At 45.0% G+C, this 19,487-nt stretch overlaps 1 protein-coding gene across 3 annotated transcripts; it reads right to left on the bottom strand.

Annotated features, from left to right (window-relative positions):
- Positions 1-1,590: 1,590 nt before the first annotated feature.
- On the bottom strand, positions 1,591-16,125 carry LOC110536317 (ELMO domain-containing protein 3). Of its 3 annotated transcripts, XR_005034731.1 has the most exons (14): positions 16,015-16,125; positions 14,801-15,296; positions 13,972-14,046; positions 12,844-12,918; positions 12,637-12,706; positions 12,227-12,289; positions 9,942-10,030; positions 9,689-9,812; positions 9,447-9,569; positions 6,738-6,868; positions 6,526-6,602; positions 6,231-6,358; positions 5,235-6,131; positions 1,591-5,178 (listed from the first exon to the last, which is right to left on the bottom strand). XR_005034731.1 is itself a non-coding variant. In XM_021622049.2 (13 exons), the coding sequence occupies exons 2-13, from the start codon at positions 14,834-14,836 to the stop codon at positions 5,914-5,916; spliced, it is 1,209 nt and encodes a 402-aa protein (XP_021477724.1). In that variant the 5' UTR covers positions 14,837-15,296; positions 16,015-16,125; the 3' UTR covers positions 1,591-5,913. The 3 variants fall into 3 exon arrangements, 2 of the variants coding, with proteins under 2 accessions (XP_021477724.1, XP_021477725.1); XM_021622049.2 differs by having other exon boundaries at positions 1,591-6,131; XM_021622050.2 differs by lacking the exons at positions 14,801-15,296; positions 16,015-16,125 and adding an exon at positions 14,186-14,790 and having other exon boundaries at positions 1,591-6,131.
- Between the last annotated feature and the right edge of the window lie 3,362 nt (positions 16,126-19,487).

The raw sequence follows: 19,487 nt of genomic DNA on the forward strand, positions 1-19,487 counted from the left end.
GTGAGAAGCCATTGTCCTTGTCAACAGACATCCAAAAGAAGAGAAAGAGAAGATTTGTCTCAAGTCTTGAGGTAAGCAATGTTTTTCTTATCCACTCTACCCAGCACAGCCAGAAGAGGACTGGCCACCCCTCAGAGCCTGGTTCCTCTCTACCCAGCACAGCCAGAAGAGGACTGGCCACCCCTCAGAGCCTGGTTCCTCTCTACCCAGCACAGCCAGAAGAGGACTGGCCACCCCTCAGAGCCTGGTTCCTCTCTACACAGCACAGCCAGAAGAGGACTGGCCACCCCTCAGAGCCTGGTTCCTCTCTACACAGCACAGCCAGAAGAGGACTGGCCACCCCTCAGAGCCTGGTTCCTCTCTACACAGCACAGCCAGGAGAGGACTGGCCACCCCTCAGAGCCTGGTTCCTCTCTACACAGCACAGCCAGAAGAGGACTGGCCACCCCTCAGAGCCTGGTTCCTCTCTACACAGCACAGCCAGAAGAGGACTGGCCACCCCTCAGAGCCTGGTTCCTCTCTACACAGCACAGCCAGAAGAGGACTGGCCACCCCTCAGAGCCTGGTTCCTCTCTACCCAGCACAGCCAGAAGAGGACTGGCCACCCCTCAGAGCCTGGTTCCTCTCTACACAGCACAGCCAGGAGAGGACTGGCCACCCCTCAGAGCCTGGTTCCTCTCTACCCAGCACAGCCAGAAGAGGACTGGCCACCCCTCAGAGCCTGGTTCCTCTCTACCCAGCACAGCCAGGAGAGGACTGGCCACCCCTCAGAGCCTGGTTCCTCTCTACCTAGCACAGCCAGAAGAGGACTGGCCACCCCTCAGAGCCTGGTTCTTCTCTACCTAGCACAGCCAGAAGAGGACTGGCCACCCCTCAGAGCCTGGTTCTTCTCTACCTAGCACAGCCAGAAGAGGACTGGCCACCCCTCAGAGCCTGGTTCTTCTCTACCTAGCACAGCCAGAAGAGGACTGGCCACCCCTCAGAGCCTGGTTCTTCTCTACCTAGCACAGCCAGAAGAGGACTGGCCACCCCTCAGAGCCTGGTTCCTCTCTACCTAGCACAGCCAGAAGAGGACTGGCCACCCCTCAGAGCCTGGTTCTTCTCTACCTAGCACAGCCAGAAGAGGACTGGCCACCCCTCAGAGCCTGGTTCCTCTCTACCCAGCACAGCCAGAAGAGGACTGGCCACCCCTCAGAGCCTGGTTCTTCTCTACCTAGCACAGCCAGAAGAGGACTGGCCACCCCTCAGAGCCTGGTTCTTCTCTACCTAGCACAGCCAGAAGAGGACTGGCCACCCCTCAGAGCCTGGTTCTTCTCTACCTAGCACAGCCAGAAGAGGACTGGCCACCCCTCAGAGCCTGGTTCTTCTCTACCTAGCACAGCCAGAAGAGGACTGGCCACCCCTCAGAGCCTGGTTCTTCTCTACCTAGCACAGCCAGAAGAGGACTGGCCACCCCTCAGAGCCTGGTTCTTCTCTACCTAGCACAGCCAGAAGAGGACTGGCCACCCCTCAGAGCCTGGTTCTTCTCTACCTAGCACAGCCAGAAGAGGACTGGCCACCCCTCAGAGCCTGGCTCCACTTTAGGTTTCTTCCTAGGTTCCTGCCTTTCTAGAGAGTTTTTCCTAGCCACCGTGCTTCTACATCTGCATTAATTGCCGTTTGGGGTTTTAGGCTGGGTTTCTGTATAGCACTTTGTGACATCTGCTGATGTAAAAATTGCTTTATTTATAAATAAATCTGACTGATTTCAATAGAATACCCTACTAACAATCACACAGTAACAATCACCTTTTGTACTTCATGATTCACACACCAAACTGGAACAAGCACTTCTGCAAAAATAAAATAACTTTGTGTATCTTCCCAATCTGAAATACAGGTTCAGTTAAATTACATTACTTGAGTAAATGTTTCAGATTAACAAGGGCTATGATGAGATTATAGCTGCAGAGATAGAGGCCCTGTTCTTTCGAGGTCGGTTAAAAATACAACACAGACAAAGCCTAATAGTCACCTAGCAACACTCACACTGTACACACCTCCAGCATTCTAGAAGAGTGCACATTTAGCTGACTAACAAAAACACTTACACTTGGCAACAAAAAAACTTTTTTGAAAATGGGGGGTATATGTGGATAGTGATGTGCTTGTAAATAACCCAATAAGACAAGATAGGCTACATATTGTAGCTGATCATGTCCACACCTATAGATGTTTATATCATGTTTCTAGATGTGTACACTTTAACCCCTGACCCAGTGATACATCCAACCTGATGATCTGCTCTTAGAGAGAGGACCCTCCTGCTTGTTCTGCTTTCATCCCAGAAGACAAAGATCATATTTAAGAACCGGCTACTGAAGATCTACAAGTACCTCACAAAACATGGATCCACTGAGTAGCTCTACTAACTACATGTCTGTTGTGGAGGGGATGTTGTGATTGTACTGTAGTAACAGCACCGACGCTAAAAGACTGTAAATCAGACCACATGACCAAGAGAAACAAGCTTTACAAGCAAGGTAAAACAACAAGGAAGCTACAGTACCGGTGCTACCTGAACATGCTACTGAGTGTGACTGCAGAGGTACGCTCCCCTGTCATACTGTATCATCACACACACACACACACCAGTATTATTATTGTGATCTCTGACAGAGTTGGGATTGCTTACTTAGCACCTTCATAGAGACACACCTTCAACTGTTCTCATCACTATCAATTTATCATTTAGAAAAAGATCATCTCTGGACACTAACCTTTAGGAAGGCACGTGTGTAATTTGTGTGCACTATCGATTGAGTCAGATAACACACACGACTGACATTACTCTGGCACTGGTCAATCAACTCCAGTTGGATGCTCTGTAACGGAATGCATGTAGAAAACCTCCCAGACGACTTCTATCACTGATCAGACTAAACCAGCCAATAGCTGTTGGCTTGACTGACCAGTCTAAATGCTCATCTCAAATGAAACCCTATTTACTACGTGAAATCCCTATTCACTACGTATAACCCTATTCACTACGTGAAATCCCTATTCACTACGTAAAACCTTATTCACTACGTGAAATCCCTATTCACTACGCGAAACCCAATTGACTACGCGAAACCCTATTGACTACGCGAAACCCTATTCACTACGCAAAACCCTATTCACTACGCGAAACCCTATTCACTACGCGAAACCCTATTGACTACGTGAAACCCTATTGACTACGCAAAACCCTATTCACTACGCAAAACCCTATTCACTACGCGAAACCCTATTCACTACGTATAACCCTATTCACTTCGTGAAATCCCTATTCACTACGTAAAACTTTTATTCACTACGTGAAATCCCTATTCACTACGTAAAACCTTATTCACTACGTGAAATCCCTATTGACTACGCGAAACCCTATTGACTACGCGAAACCCTATTGACTACGCGAAACCCTATTGACTACGTGAAACCCTATTGACTACGTGAAACCCTATTGACTACGCAAAACCCTATTGACTACGCGAAACCCTATTGACTACGCGAAACCCTATTGACTACGCGAAACCCTATTGACTACGCAAAACCCTATTCACTACGCGAAACCCTATTCACTACGCGAAACCCTATTCACTACGTGAAACCCTATTCACTACGCAAAACCCTATTCACTACGTAAAACCCTATTCACTACACAAAACCCTATTCACTACGAGAAACCCTATTCACTACGCAAAACCCTATTCACTACGCAACACCCTATTCACTACGCGAAACCCTATTCACTACGCGAAACCCTATTCACTACACGAAACCCTATTCACTACGCAAAACCCTATTCACTACGCGAAACCCTATTCACTACGCGAAACCCTATTCACTACGCAAAACCCTATTCACTACGCAACACCCTATTCACTACGCGAAACCCTATTCACTACGCGAAACCCTATTCACTACGTGAAACCCTATTCACTACGTAAAACCCTATTCACTACGTAAAACCCTATTCACTACGTAAAACCCTATAAACTACATTAAACCCTATTCACTAAGTAAAACCCTATTCACTACGTAAAACCCTATAAACTACGTTAAACCCTATTCACTAAGTAAAACCCTATTCAGTACGTAAAACCCTATAAACTACATTAAACCCTATTCACTAAGTAAAACCCTATTCACTAAGTAAAACCCTATTCACTACAGGGAAGATGGTCAACAGTAGAACTCTATACAGGGAACAGGGAATCATCGTCTTCCTGAGTTTCTTAGCAGAAGAAGTCCCTCTCATTCTGCCACTATCATCAAGTGCTATATCCATAATATAATATATCATTTTCATTTACAGTATTTCATGTATTGTTATGGCATCTATCCCTTAGGAAAGGACTAAAATAGTTTTTCAATTATTAAAAAATATATCCCCCAAACAACTAGGGGCTCTGGGCCTATTTAACCTGCACTGGGACAGACAGGAACCATCCGAGCCCAGACACACACACATCAGCCTATTTAACCTGCACTGGGACAGACAGGAACCATCCGAGCCCAGACACACACACATCAGCCCATTTAACCTGCACTGGGACTGAGACAGGAACCATCCGAGCCCAGTCACACACACATCAGCCTATTTAACCTGCACTGGGACCGAGACAGGAACCATCCGAGCCCAGACACACACACATCAGCCTATTTAACCTGCACTGGGACTGACAGGAACCATCCGAGCCCAGACACACACACATCAGCCTATTTAACCTGCACTGGGACTGACAGGAACCATCCGACCCCAGACACACACACATCAGCCTATTTAACCTGCACTGGGACTGAGACAGGAACCATCCGAGCCCAGACACACACACCAGCCTATTTAACCTGCACTGGGACAGACAGGAACCACCTGAGCCCAGTCACACACACATCAGCCTATTTAACCTGCACTGGGACTGAGACAGGAACCACCTGAGCCCAGTCACACACACATCAGCCTATTTAACCTGCACTAGGACTGAGACAGGAACCATCTGAGCCCAGACACACACACATCAGCCTATTTAACCTGCACTGGGACTGAGACAGGAACCATCCGAGCCCAGACACACACACATCAGCCTATTTAACCTGCACTGGGACAGACAGGAACCATCCGAGCCCAGTCACACACACATCAGCCTATTTAACCTGCACTGGGACAGGAACCATCCGAGCCCAGTCACACACACATCAGCCTATTTAACCTGCACTGGGACAGACAGGAACCATCCGAGCCCAGACAGACCCAGACACAGACACAGACACACACACTACCTATTTAACCTGCACTGGGACAAGAACCATCCGAACCCAGACACACACATATCGACCTGACAACATACAGAAACACAGGCCTCACTGTTCCAACTCCCAATAGCCAACACACACCTTAATCTCCATACCTAGTGCACGCACACACAGTTCTGCTGACAGTAGAAGACAGTCAATGACCCTACACCCTTCCAAAACTCTACTAGGGCTGCAGACAGATAGAAGCCCTGGGGTTTGGCAGCTTCTGATTTAGCCTCAATAAACCAACTATGATTGGATGATTAGTAGAATCAGGTGTGCTACTGCTTGTCTGGAGCAAAGCCTGCACCCACACCAGTCCTTGAAACGCTAACCTTTCATTCTCTCTCTCTCTATTTAATGACATCTTCTATTCATCCATCAGTCCCATGCCACACCGACAAGTACTTCTGTTGGGAGAGGAGTCAGTGACTCCATACAAACTGTTCTGACAGCAGTTTTACAGCATCAATGGGAAAGGACCGCAGGGAGTGGGTCAAAGCTTGGTGGGGTCCCTACACACATTCAACTGACACAAACACACTCTCTCTCTAGCTCAGACTAGTCTAGCCGTACACACAGACTCTCTGTGTGTCAGATGAGCCTGGCCTCTCCCTCCATGTTTAGTGGTAGCTCACACACTCCAGTGAAGTGCATCTCCTTGCCCCTGGTTCCCTCAGACCTGGCCCCTCTCCCCCCCAGGCAGGGTGAGGGTCGCTGGGCCGTGGGATCCGGGTACGTCCTCTCCCTCAAGAAGACGTCCAGTCGACGCAGCATCTGCTTGGGGTTCTTTTTGGCAAACAGCTCCACTTCTGGAGGGGAGCAGAGGCACAGTGGGGAAGTGATTGTGTTCCAGAGGGATGTTAACAACTGGACTCGGTTAAGCCTGGAGTACAAACAAAGTGAGTTACCTTTCAGAACGAAGCCGGAGTCAGAGATGGTCTTCTGCTGGCTCTTCCACAGCTGGTAGAGGTGCAGGAACGTGGCAACGTAGAACTCATTCAACACCCCCACTACCTGCTGTCGACGGTTACACTCCCTGAAGCACCACACAAAGAACACACAAACAAATTAGGATTTCGCTCTTGTGTCTGTCTGTGTCTGTCTGTCTGTCTCTGTCTGTCTGTCTCTGTCTGTCTGTCTCTGGCTCTGTCTGTGTCTGTCTCTGGCTCTCTCTGTCGTAGAGGAGTAGGGCAGGACACTTACTTGGAGAGGGCCTCTTCTCTGAGTGCATGCAGGGCGATACAGGTCATATTGATGGACATCACACAGAAAGGAAAGTTCTAGAGAAAGATTGAGCAGAAAGAGTAGAGGTTTGTAAATAGACTATTAAATGTGTGATTGCGTACTTGAATACTGTCCCCACTTCTTTGAAATTGCCCTCACCTGAACAGTTTGTGGCCCGTGTGTGTATGTACCTGTGTGGGGTGCTGGGACAGCTTGAAGATGTCTCTGGCTAAAGGCAGCGTCTCAGGGTCCATTACCAGGTACAAGGCATGCATCAGCCCCAGGAAACCTGTACCACGCAGGTCTGTGGCTGGGTCCGTACCTACACAGAAAACATACACACACAAATACACACGTTATCATTTCAGTGTTTTGTTCATTTCTTTATAAAATATACATATTTTCAACTGTAATCAATAATGATTTAGTCTAAAAAGGTGGGGTGCTAAGCTGACATATGAAATTGTTTTAAGATGGTCATACTAGATCATTTAGCTATTTGATTTGGAATTTCACTCTGCCACCTTTCACCACAGATGTCTCACAGACTGACGAACACCGCTCTAGTTCTGCCACCTTTCACCACAGATGTCTCACGGTCTGACAAACACCGCTCTAGCTCTGCCACCTTTCACCACAGATGTATCAAGGTCTGACGAACACCGCTCTAGCTCTGCCACCTTTCACCACAGATGTCTCACAGTCTGACGAACACCGCTCTAGCTCTGCCACCTTTCACCACAGATGTCTCACAGTCTGACGAACACCGCTCTAGCTCTGCCACCTTTCACCACAGATGTCTCACGGTCTGACAAACACCGCTCTAGCTCTGCCACCTTTCACCACAGATGTCTCATGGTCTGACGAACACCGCTCTAGCTCTGCCACCTTTTACCACAGATGTCTCATGGTCTGACGAACACCGCTCTAGCTCTGCCACCTTTTACCACAGATGTCTCACGGTCTGACGAACACCGCTCTAGCTCTGCCACCTTTCACCACAGATGTCTCATGGTCTGACGAACACCGCTCTAGCTCTGCCACCTTTTACCACAGATGTCTCATGGTCTGACGAACACCGCTCTAGCTCTGCCACCTTTTACCACAGATGTCTCACGGTCTGACGAACACCGCTCTAGCTCTGCCACCTTTTACCACAGATGTCTCACGGTCTGACGAACACCGCTCTAGCTCTGCCACCTTTTACCACAGATGTCTCACGGTCTGACGAACACCGCTCTAGCTCTGCCACCTTTTACCACAGATGTCTCATGGTTTGACAAACACCGCTCTAGCTCTGCCACCTTTTACCACAGATGTCTCATGGTCTGACGAACACCGCTCTAGCTCTGCCACCTTTTACCACAGATGTCTCATGGTCTGACGAACACCGCTCTAGCTCTGCCACCTTTCACCACAGATGTCTCACAGTCTGATGAACACCGCTCTAGCTCTGCCACCTTTTACCACAGATGCGGAAGTGCGACACTGGCAGATGTGGAGGATTGAAACGCATCCAATACAAAACAGATATCTCTTAAATGGAAAGATTTTTGATGGAGATGTTTTTTTAAACATTTAATTTAAATTGATGCGCCGGTGCGTCAATCGACTCTAGAGGGTTTTCATCTCTGTGTGAGCGTGGCATCTAGTAAAGCAGTGGTCACCCACTGGTCGATTGACATTCCTATTCGATTACCAAACATTTCTGTAAAAAACCTAACGATAAAGCCTTATGTTGCTATTTTTTTGATTAGCTTTGCGCTGTTGGCAGTAGGTGCAATTGATTCAACAGCCCTCTGCAGTTTCCTCACACATTAGACTGTAAAAAGAAGCCTTGAGCGCACAGCAAAGTTGATACTATGAGATATCAAAACCATGACTAGAGACAGACTCAACGAAAACTGCCAAGAGCTGCTGTTTTTATGAGTGAGTTCATGTTTAAGTTGTTATTATTCAGCACTGTCAACACCTTGTTCCAACACTTTTATAAGTCATAAAATGTGCGTTCTCCCTACTTCTACTCACGCTACAACCAGTACTGCAGCTGCAGTGAATGAAGTGTTCCGATAAGCTTACGCTGTTATTATTAGCGGCTTGAGTCTTGGAACAGCCTTCATTTCTCAGAGCAAGTATTGACTGACGAGTTTCAGAAGAAAGTTATTTGTTTCTGGCCATTTTGAGCCTGTAATCGAACCCACAAATGCTGATGCTCCATATACTCAACTAGTCTAAAGAAGGAAAGTTTTATTGCTTCTTTAATCAGGACAACAGTTTTCAGCTGTGCTAACATCATTTCAAAATGGTTTTCTAATGGTCAATTAGCCTTTCAAAATGATAAACTTGGATTAGCTAACACAACGTGCCATTGGAACACAGGAGTGATGGTTGCTGATAATGGGCCTATGTAGATATTCCATTAAAAATCAGCCGTTTCCAGCTACAATAGTCATTAACAATGTCTACACTGTATTTCTGATCAATTTGATGTTATTTTAACGGACAAAAAATGTGCTTTTCTTTAAAAAACAAGGACATTTCTTAGTGATCCCCAAACGTTTTAATGGTAGTGTGTATATATGTATTTACAACAAATTATTTATTACCAGTGTGATCATACCAAAAATGTTGAAGTATAATTTCTAAATGGTCTGAGAAGTACAACATTGGCAAGCCAATATGCAGTGATAATGTATTGGCCAATAGCCTACTGCACAATCCTCATTGCTACAGAACTGTTTTTAATTGGTTAATGTTGCGTAGGCTTATATTTTTTAAGTCATGTTAAAAGAAAATCTGAGCGGTAGATCTCGGCTTGCATTTTGACTCAGAAAGTGATCTCGACTCAGAAAAGGTTGGTGACCTCTGAAATAAAGTATGATGCAGGAGACGTCTCTCACCCTGAAAGCCCACATTCTCCCAGTGTGTGCCGAACCGAGGACAGTCCAGCTTACTGCCTGTCAGCCTCTTATAGATGGTCTGTAGAACACGCAGGTGTACAGCCTGACTGTTATCCAGAGAACCTACAGAGGAACACACACACACACACACACACACACACACAATCGATCTCTTATTGTCTGCAAATCTCATCTCTCGCCCTCGCTCTTAAACACGCACACACACACTCTCTCTCTCTTACACTGTGCGATGGCAAAGACCAGGTCCCTCTCCTCCAGTAGTTCCCGGTGAAGTCGCGGCGGGCCGAACAGGAAGTGTGTGAAAGTGGCCAGACCCGTCCTGCGAATGGTGGGCTGGATCTTCTTCTACAGAGAGAGATATGGGACAAAATACAAACTGAAACTGAAAAATGTTCTCAATTGATGGTGAGAGTGAGAACCTACAATGTAGTCCTCAAACCCCCATACACAGACAGACAGACAGACGGACCTTACCAGCAGCTCTCCAAGGTCTGTAGTCTGGAAGTGCTGCAGCGCCTCGTTAAAGGAGATGAGAGGGGTGGGACTGGACTCCTCACTGACCACTGGATACACACAGGTCAATAACAGACTCATATACAACATAGAATGGAGGATTTATGATCATGGGGTTGGAACCAAAATTATTGTCCAATCATTTCGTTATGAAGTCCAGTCCCACACATTCCAGGGATTTTCTTTCTTTTTATTATTTTCTACATTGTAGAATAATAGTGAAGACATCAAAACTATGAAATAACATATATGGAATCATGTCGTAACCAAAATATATTTTAGATTCTTCAAAGTAGCCACCCTTTGCCTTGATGACAGCTTTGCACACTTAGCCTTCTCTCAAGTTTTTCCAACAGTCTTGAAGGACTTCCCACATATGCTGAGCACTTGTTGGCTGCTTTTCCTTCACTCTGCGGTACAACTCATCCCAAACCATCTCAACTGAGTTGAGGTCAGGTGATTGTGGAGGCCTGGTCATCTGATGCAGCACTCCATCACTCTCCTTCTTAGTCAAATATAATTTACACAGCCTCCCACTAAGCGCAAACCAGATGGGATGGCGTATCGCTGCAGAATGCTGTGGTAGCCATGCTGGTTAAGTGTGCCTTGAATTCTAAATAAATCACAGACAATGTCAACAGCAAAGAACCCCCACGCCATCACACCTCCTCCTCCATGCTTCACGGTGGGAACCACATGCAGAGATCATCCGTTCACCTACTCTGCATCTCACAAAGACACAGTGGTTGGAACCAAAAATCTCAAATTTGGACTGATCAAACCAAAGGACAGATTTCCACGGATTTCCATGTCCATTGCTCATGTTTCTTGGCCCAATCAAGTCTCTTCTTCTTCTTGGTGTCCTTTAGGAGTGTGTTCTTTGCAGCAATTCGACCATGAAGGCCTGATTCACGCAGTCTCCTCTGAACAGCTGATGTTGAGATGTGTCTGCTACTTAAACTTGGGCTGCAATTTCTGATGCTGGTAACTTTAATGAATTTATCCTCTGCAACAGAGGTAAGTCTGGGTCTTTCTGTCCTGTGGCGGTCTTTATGAGAGAAAGTTTCATCATAGCGCTTGATGGTTTTTGCAACTACACTTGAAGAAACTTTTAAAGTTCTTGAAATTTTCCAGATTGGCTGACCTTTATGTCTTAAAGTAATGATGGACTGTCGTTTATCTTTGCTTATTTGAGCTGTTCTTGCTTTAATATGGACTTGTTTTTTTTTTACCAAATAGGGCCATCTTCTGTATACCACCCCTACCTTGTCACAACACAACTGATTGGCTCAAACACATTGAGGAAAGTAATTACACAAATGTACTTTTAATAAGACACACCTGTTAATTGAAATGCATTCCAGGTGACTACCTCGTGAAGTTGGTTGAGAGAATGCCAAGAGTGTACAAAGTTCTCACCGAGGCAAAGGGTGGCTACTTTGAAGAATCTCAAACAAAATATATGTTGATATGTTTAACACTTTTTGGTTTCTACATGATTCCATGTGTTATTTCATAGTTTTGATGTCTTCACTATTATTCTACAATGTAGAAAACAATACAAACAAAGAAAAACCCTGGAATGAGTAGGTGTGTATTTTTTAAAACATTTAGCTCAACATTAAATTACTTCAGATAGAGAAGCTTGCTATGGAGCAGGCAAGCTATTTACATAAATTGGACAGAGTGTAGAGCGCGAGATGCAATGGAAATGTTGCAGGTGGGGAGAGATAGAGAGAGGGTGGAACCAAGCTTCCTCCTCCACCCTCTCTCCCCATGTGCAACATTTACAATGCATCTCGCTCCCTACACTTGTCTGTCCACCACACATGGAAACAACTAACTTGAACGCAGCATAGCAAGCTGCTCTATCCGCACTGATTGGTGAAGTCATTTAATGAGCTAAATATAAAATAAATATGGATTTTACAGGTTAAAATAGGAACGACAAACATTTTTGGGGTTCGAACCGGTTCAAAACTTTATTTCGCAGGTCAGAATAGTGGAACAGAACAAAATAAATGATGGTTCTGTTCAGAACGAATGATTCGGAAATGATTTAGGTTCCAACCCATTAAGAGACAAAAATACTTTACAATTTACATTTAAAACATTAACAAAGACATTTACAGACTTATGTATAAAAATCAAACACGAATACAGACACACAAATGTGGAAGAGAAATACAGGTACAGCTTTCAAGCAGCCAGGGAGTAGGGAGATGTTGCCCCTAACAACAACTCACCTGGTTGGATACTCTCTAGAGCCTCCCACTCCTCTCTAGCCTGCTCCACATCCGCACTCTCCCCTGAAAACACCCACAGGTGAGGAGAACACAACACAGACACAGCTAACCTGCAACAACATACACAGGTGAGGAGTAATCGTTCAGCCATGTTGATATGGTGACCCCCTCTAGCACTACACAAACGATTCAAATAATCAGCTGGATGATGAGTTTGTTATTTGAATCAGCTGTGTAGTCCTGGGGGGGTAGACCCGAGCTTTGGGGGAAACCCTGTTCTAGACCATGACATATAATATAATATATAACCATATAATATACTGCCCCCCCTCATCTCTCCAACCTCGCTCCTGAGGGGACGTGCTAGGGAGGCCTGGTAGCTAGGATATATGGTTGTTCCTTTGTCTTACTTTCTGTCTTGGGTTGCTTTCCTCCTGCTGCCAGGGACTGCAGAAGGCCATTCTGCTTCAGAGCTGAAATCTAGACGAATCACAATAAAATATATAATATATGTAAACACAGACACTCTAATAGAAAGAGAACAGTGACAGTGGTGCTGTGATGGATGGTTTCGGTCACATTTTTTACATCATGAGGGCCAGTATAGAGCAACTCACTGGCAGAGATTTGAGCACTGAACTACTGTTGCCGTGCTCTTTGACACTATGACCTGGCGTCAGTCCATTCATCACCTGGGAATACAGAAACAACAGCTTTACTAACAGGTTACACAACACAAAACAACAGCTTTACTAACAGGTTACACAACACAAAACAACAGCTTTACTAACAGGTTACACAACACAAAACAACAGCTTTACTAACAGGTTACACAACACAAAACAACAGCTTTACTAACAGGTTACACAACACAAAACAACAGCTTTACTAACAGGTTACACAACACAAAACAACAGCTTTACTAACAGGTTACACAACACAAAACAACAGCTTTACTAACAGGTTACACAACACAAAACAACAGCTTTACTAACAGGTGACATAACACAAAACAACAGCTTTACTAACAGGTTACACAACACAAAACAACAGCTTTACTAACAGGTTACACAACACAAAACAACAGCTTTACTAACAGGTTACACAACACAAAACAACAGCTTTACTAACAGGTTACACAACACAAAACAACAGCTTTACTAACAGGTTACATAACACAAAACAACAGCTTTACTAACAGGTTATGCAATAGTGATGGGGAGGGTTCATAGTTACATATCACAATATTATTTTGGGAACAATATTATATTATATGTGACTCCAAGTATCAATTTGTTAAAAACAAACTGTAGGTAGCGTTAGCTAGCACAAGTTGGCTGTACCGGCGCCAAAACTCCCTTATTTTTCATCCAATAGCTTATTCTCCATCTTCTTCTTAAATAGTGAGTCAACATGTTTTCAGCACTTTTATTTCCATGACTGATCAAAGCTCGTTTTCTCACGCTCTCTCGTCTCTCTGCAGCAGACATATAGTTAGCAATATGTTTGGAACATCAAATCACAATACATAGAGAATCTCAATACATATTGCATCGGCACCTAAGTTTTGTGATAATATTGTATGGTGAGGTCAACGGTATTTCCCAGCCCTATAATGCAGCATAGAACAGCAGGACTAAAAAACTACCAGTCCATAACGCTGACAACACAAGAGGTATATACAACAATTCCTTCTTAATAAACATATCTCTAAACGGGATCCTCTGGTCAGTTGTTGTACTCACAGGTTTGTGGTTGGAGTGGCCATTGGTTAGCTCCTCTGTCTCTTTACATTCATGATGGAACACACCATTCAGACCCTGGGGGGGGGGGGGGCAGCACAGAACAAGAGGCATCATCAGACACAGATTCAGACACACACACAGCACCAGAGAAAAGAGTGCAGGGCCGTCTCTGTGGAATTAGATGCAGCAGAGGATCAGCCGGTAGCCTTCTCACCTGGGCAGGGTGGCACAGTGCCAGGGCAGACAGACAGGTAGACACTGCAGGGAGATTATTGCTAAGCAGAGAGCGAACTGTTAGTGGACACCTTTTTATTTCCCCATGTAAACACTCTAGAGGGGAAGCTGCTTCATGACTTCCTCCTTCACTCACTAAAACAAAAGGGGATTAAAAACAGAAGGGAGAGGGAAAGTCCCCTAAACAACACACATTTTAAGGATGTGTCAATAGATAGACACAGAGATACCTGCAGTTAATTAGGTCCCCCAAAAGGGAACTCAGCCATGCGCACCTGAGAAATAGATGTGTATACAGTACTAGGAGGTTTTACTGTGAAGCAGATGGAAACTTGCTGCAGTAACAGGTCTATGTGCAATCTGATCGAATACCACCACACCCAAACCGTCTACACCTGTGATGGTATCACACAGCCAGTATCCAGGTAACGTGAACAGATCAAACAGACTGCAACCAAGGCCAAAATGTTGATTTGGAATTTGACTGATACGGTTCCATTTCATTGTATACAGCTGGTGAGACTGCCAATCACATAGTTTACACACAGTTTAAACTCCTTTAACAGGTTAGGCTATGCAAGGTTAAACCACCTACCTCTGTGTGTGCTGTGACACCACTGTCCCCTTCCATGGCATGAGTGTGTGTGTCTGTGTGTGACTCTGTAATCCCTGTTCTACCCTTTAAAGCCTTTCCCCCCAGAATGAGGCAGTCAGAAGAGGTATTGGGAAGACCCCCATGTCTGCTGTGTCCCTTTCCACAAATACTACTTGTCAAACGTCCTCTTCCTTCCTCTCGCTCTCTCGGTCCAGAGTAGTCAACAGGTAGATCTCATTGAATACATTTTGTTTTGCATCCTGCCCCATTAGAGGGGCTGTAGAGCTGGGTTTGGACACTGCTGATCTAGGGTGGCCTCTCTCTTTCCCAGCTGCTTCATTGCTTTGACACTCAATGTTGGCACCTCACATCCACAATATAACAATGCTCAAACCAAGGTGGTGTGAGTCTTGGTGAAGTGTGCCTTCCCCTTGACAAGATCCAACCAATAGGGGGCACTCATGACATGGTATGTCAAACTGGTTGTCATGGATATCTGCAATTTGGGGCAGAAAAAAATAAGGTGGGTAGCTCATAAATATAATGCCAAAAGCGAAATTATAATTGTTCATAAACACTGATCAATGATGTTCTATTTTCTTTGGGGAAAGTATCCAAACTCATTGAATGATTATCTAGCTATAGTACATAGAATCGTTGTCCAACTAATGGCCAACGTGAGCTACTGTAGCTAGTGCCAAAAGATCAACTCACACCCTACACAAAAAAGTGGTTAGTTTAAGAAAAACGTTAAGGTACAATCTGAATCTTGGTTAACGTTCCCAATAACTGACATAGCTAAGCTAACTACCGGTATGCTGTAGGAAGCTACGTGGGCTGACCACTGAGCGGGGCTGACAGGCTATCTGCTAGTTAGTCTTCAGTACGTCAACTGTTAACAGATCCCAGCATTGTTAATGTCAGGTCAATCTTGTTATTTATCTACATACATCATGAATGCATGTTTTCTGTTGGTTGCATATAATTTGTGCGAAGACAGGCAACTGGCTATTATCTAACTCAACAACTGTCATCCAGCTAGCCTTTTTCCACAATCATGCAATCTGTTTCCACAAGCATATCACAAACTACAGTAGCTACTGGCCTTCTGGAGACTAAAAAAACGTTTGATATTTTAGATTTCCCTCAGTTTCTTAAACATTCATCTAACAACAGCGATTGTCTATCTCATAGTTTATTACTATTGATTTTACCTCAGTTTCTCTCCCTCCAATCTCAGTTTCCCTTCCCCCTTTCCACAGTTAACGTCAAGTGCATTCTGGGAATTGTGGTTTCCTGCCCTGCCTGTGCTGGTTCCTTTTCGATTACGTCATGGTTAAAGCTAACCCAGGGATACGTTTCCCAGAATGGACCTTGATTGTATTGTTAGCAATTTATGGTAATATAAAAACGTATATAACCATAACGCACCTGTCCTGTAAAGTGGCCAGAAATAAAGTTTGTGTGTGTGTGATAATATATGTACAAATGTTTTTTTTCAAATCCTATGAATCCAAATGTGTATATAAAATACATATGTTATTGAATATTATGTATAAAAGTACCATGTAAAAATGTATTTGCAACAAAAATGTATTTTTAACAAATAAACGTTTGTCCTCCGAAGAGGGGTGGTGGTGGATTGGCCAGTGTTACGCACACCTCTATGAAGAGGGAACGCAACACCCTACTACAACTAAACTCTCCGTGAAGTGAAAAAGGTATGGACTGTAGGTGCGAGTAAGGATGACAACAGGCAGAATGTGGTACCGTTTACAAGGACTTTATTCCTTTACTCGGTAATATGGGGAAAAGGGGCTGGACGGAACCAAAGCAAAGAAAGTACATCTCAAAGCCCCCCTCTCCTATCTTACCTGCCTACCCACTACTTACCTAATTTAGCACCACCTGGTGCCCTAACCAAAATACAGGGAGTGGTCCACCCAGGTCTTACCTAGTGTGCCTAGACAGTGAATATACTACGGGTATATGTATGCCCGCGGGCCTCTTGCCTAAGCACTCCCAAGGTGCCTTCCCCCTCCCCCCTGGGAACAAATTAAACAGAATATTAAACAATTTCACAAACAAACTAAGAAACAAAGGACATCAAATAAGCTCTACCTGAGCAACAAACTCACAGAACATACCAGCTCTCAGCAATGAACGCCCAGCAAAATCAACCTCTAGCAAAATCTCTCTGCAATGACCTCAGCAAAATCTCTATCACAAACAAATCGCTTTGCAATGACCTCCCAGCAATTCTCTCTCAGTAATCCCTACCTCCAAAATCTCTCTCTCCTGAACAGAACACTGGCTTTTATATAGCTTCAGAAGGAATGGGTAATTGGAGACAGCTGTGTCTTGACGAGGAGGCGGGGTCAGCTCTCCAATTAGCCCTGGAGTCGACCAATCAGCTGCTTGAGGGATTTCAGGAAGCCATTTCCTGAAATAAAACACATGCAAATACAAACTACAACACATAAACTGGGGAACGTAACAGCCAGTAATAAAAAATATCAGTAAAAATTGACCATTTCACATTGTCACAGATCTAGGTTGCGTTCCCCTGCTCAGATGTTGCATGCATCAACCAATGATTGCGTGCCACGTCATCGACTGACAGATTGCTTTGACAAATTATTTGGTTAGCTGATACGTAAAATACCTATCCAGGCGTTGTAAGATCTGGCAGGCGTCAGCAGCCCCTAGGCAGAGGAACACGCCCCTAGACTCAGGTTAACCCCACCCAATCATAACTTTAAGGGAAAATCACAAAACTGTCCAACACTTGGACCAAGTCACATTGTATTAGTTGTCTAACTTAGCACATTCACATGCTGTTCTGCTTTTAAATACATATTAAGGGGTAGAAATACCTCAAATTGAATATATTTCAACATTTCGCCAAAACTTTTACGATAAGCTCTACATGCGGTTAGTTCACCAATGTGTTAACAGTTATCCAATGGCGAAGGGCAACTGCTGGTAGGAAAGCAGCTATTCCTGGTGATTGACTGTCCCTGGCTGTGTGGTCAGCTCACAGGGCTCAGCGTGGACATGTACTCTGAGAAATAACATCTCTCTGACCAGATCCCGCCTGGCATGCCAGCTATGTAAACCTTTGACATCATTGTGGTAGAACATGGGTGGGCTGGAGTGACGTACACTAGGTAGTTAGACTGGTGCTCTCCATCCCATCCAGCATCAGGGTTAGCCGGCCAGGCGGCCACAGAGAAACAGACTGAGGCATGGGTGCTACGTTACCATTGAGAAAAGGCTTTTTCAGAAAAAGGGAATTGAACCATGGTTGTCAGGAATTGAACCATGGTTGTCATCTTTGTCATGGAGTGTACTTGATAGTCAGATCGTTGTTTTTTGTCTATTTTGTTTAGTTACTTCACTTATCATCACTTGGCTGTGTTGTGAGGTCATACATTCCTTTCCCTCTTCACTCATGAAATAGGTTTAGTCTCTTATTCTCTTCCCATGTATCATGTGAACAGTACCAGGGCTGTCCAACCCTGTTCCTGGAGAGCTACCCTCCTGTAGGTTTTCACTACAATCCCAGTTGTATTGTTAGGTGTTACTGCACTGCTGGAGCTATAAACATAAGCATTTCGCTGCAACTGCGATAACATCAACAACATATGTGTCCACAACCAATAACATTTGATTTGATTTCCTTTGAACTAACCAGATTCATCTTATCAATCAGCTAATTATTAGAAGCGGGAGCGCTAGATTAGAGTTGGAGCAAAAACTTACAAACGACAATACAGGAACAAAGTGGAGTCGCAATTCAACGGCTCAGACATGAGACTTATGTGGCAGGGACTCCAGACAATCACGGAATATATAGGGAAAGCCAGCCACGCTGCGGACACCGATGCCTCGCTCCCAGAATAGCCAAACACCTTATTCGCCCGCTTTGAAGGAAAACCCAGCCATCAACACCGGCCACAAACGCTCACAAGGACTGTGAGCTCTCATTCTCTGTTGCCAACATGAGTAAAACATTTAAGCGTTTTAACCCTCGCAAGGCTGCTGGCCCAAACGGCATCCCAAGCCGAGTCCTCAGAGCATGTGCAGACCAGCTGGCTGGAGTGTTTACAAACCTATTCAATCTCTCCCTATCCCAGTATGTTGTCCCCACTTGCTTCAAGATGCCGACCATTGTTCCTGTACCCAAGAAAACGAAGGTAACTGAAGTAAATGATTGTAGCACTCACTTCTGTGGTAGACATGATTACCAACAATGACGAGAGCCTACAGGGAGGAGGTGAGGAACCTGGAGGAGTGGTGCCAGGAAAACAACCTCTACCTCAATGTCAACAAAATGAAGGATCTGATCATGGACTTCAGGAGACAGCAGAGAGCTCCCATCCACATTGACGGGGCCGCAGTGGAGAGGGTGAAAAGCTTCAAGTTCCTCGGCGTGCACATCACTGACAACCTGAAATGGTCCATTCACACAGACAGTGTGGTGAAGAAGACCCTCACAAACTTCTACAGATGCACCATTGACAGCTTCCTGTCGGGCAGTATCATCACCTGGTATGGCAATTGCACCATCCACAACCACAGGGCTCTCCAGAGGGTGATGCGGTCAGCCCAACGCATCGCCAGGGGCAAACTGCTTGCCTTCCAGGACATCTACAGCACCTGGTGTCACAGGAAGGCCAAGAAG

Source organism: Oncorhynchus mykiss, chromosome 11 (genome assembly GCF_013265735.2).
Source record: "Oncorhynchus mykiss isolate Arlee chromosome 11, USDA_OmykA_1.1, whole genome shotgun sequence".
In the NCBI taxonomy this organism is placed as follows: domain Eukaryota; kingdom Metazoa; phylum Chordata; class Actinopteri; order Salmoniformes; family Salmonidae; genus Oncorhynchus; species Oncorhynchus mykiss.

Coding starts and splice junctions, on each gene's coding strand:
- LOC110536317 (XM_021622049.2), bottom strand. CDS start 14,836: ATGGAAGGGGACAGTGGTGTCACAGCACACACAGAG. Junction 12,707..12,843: donor CAGTGCTCAAATCTCTGCCA/GTGAGTTGCTCT, acceptor TGATTCGTCTAG/ATTTCAGCTCTGAAGCAGAA. Junction 9,570..9,688: donor GGTCTTTGCCATCGCACAGT/GTAAGAGAGAGA, acceptor GTTCCTCTGTAG/GTTCTCTGGATAACAGTCAG.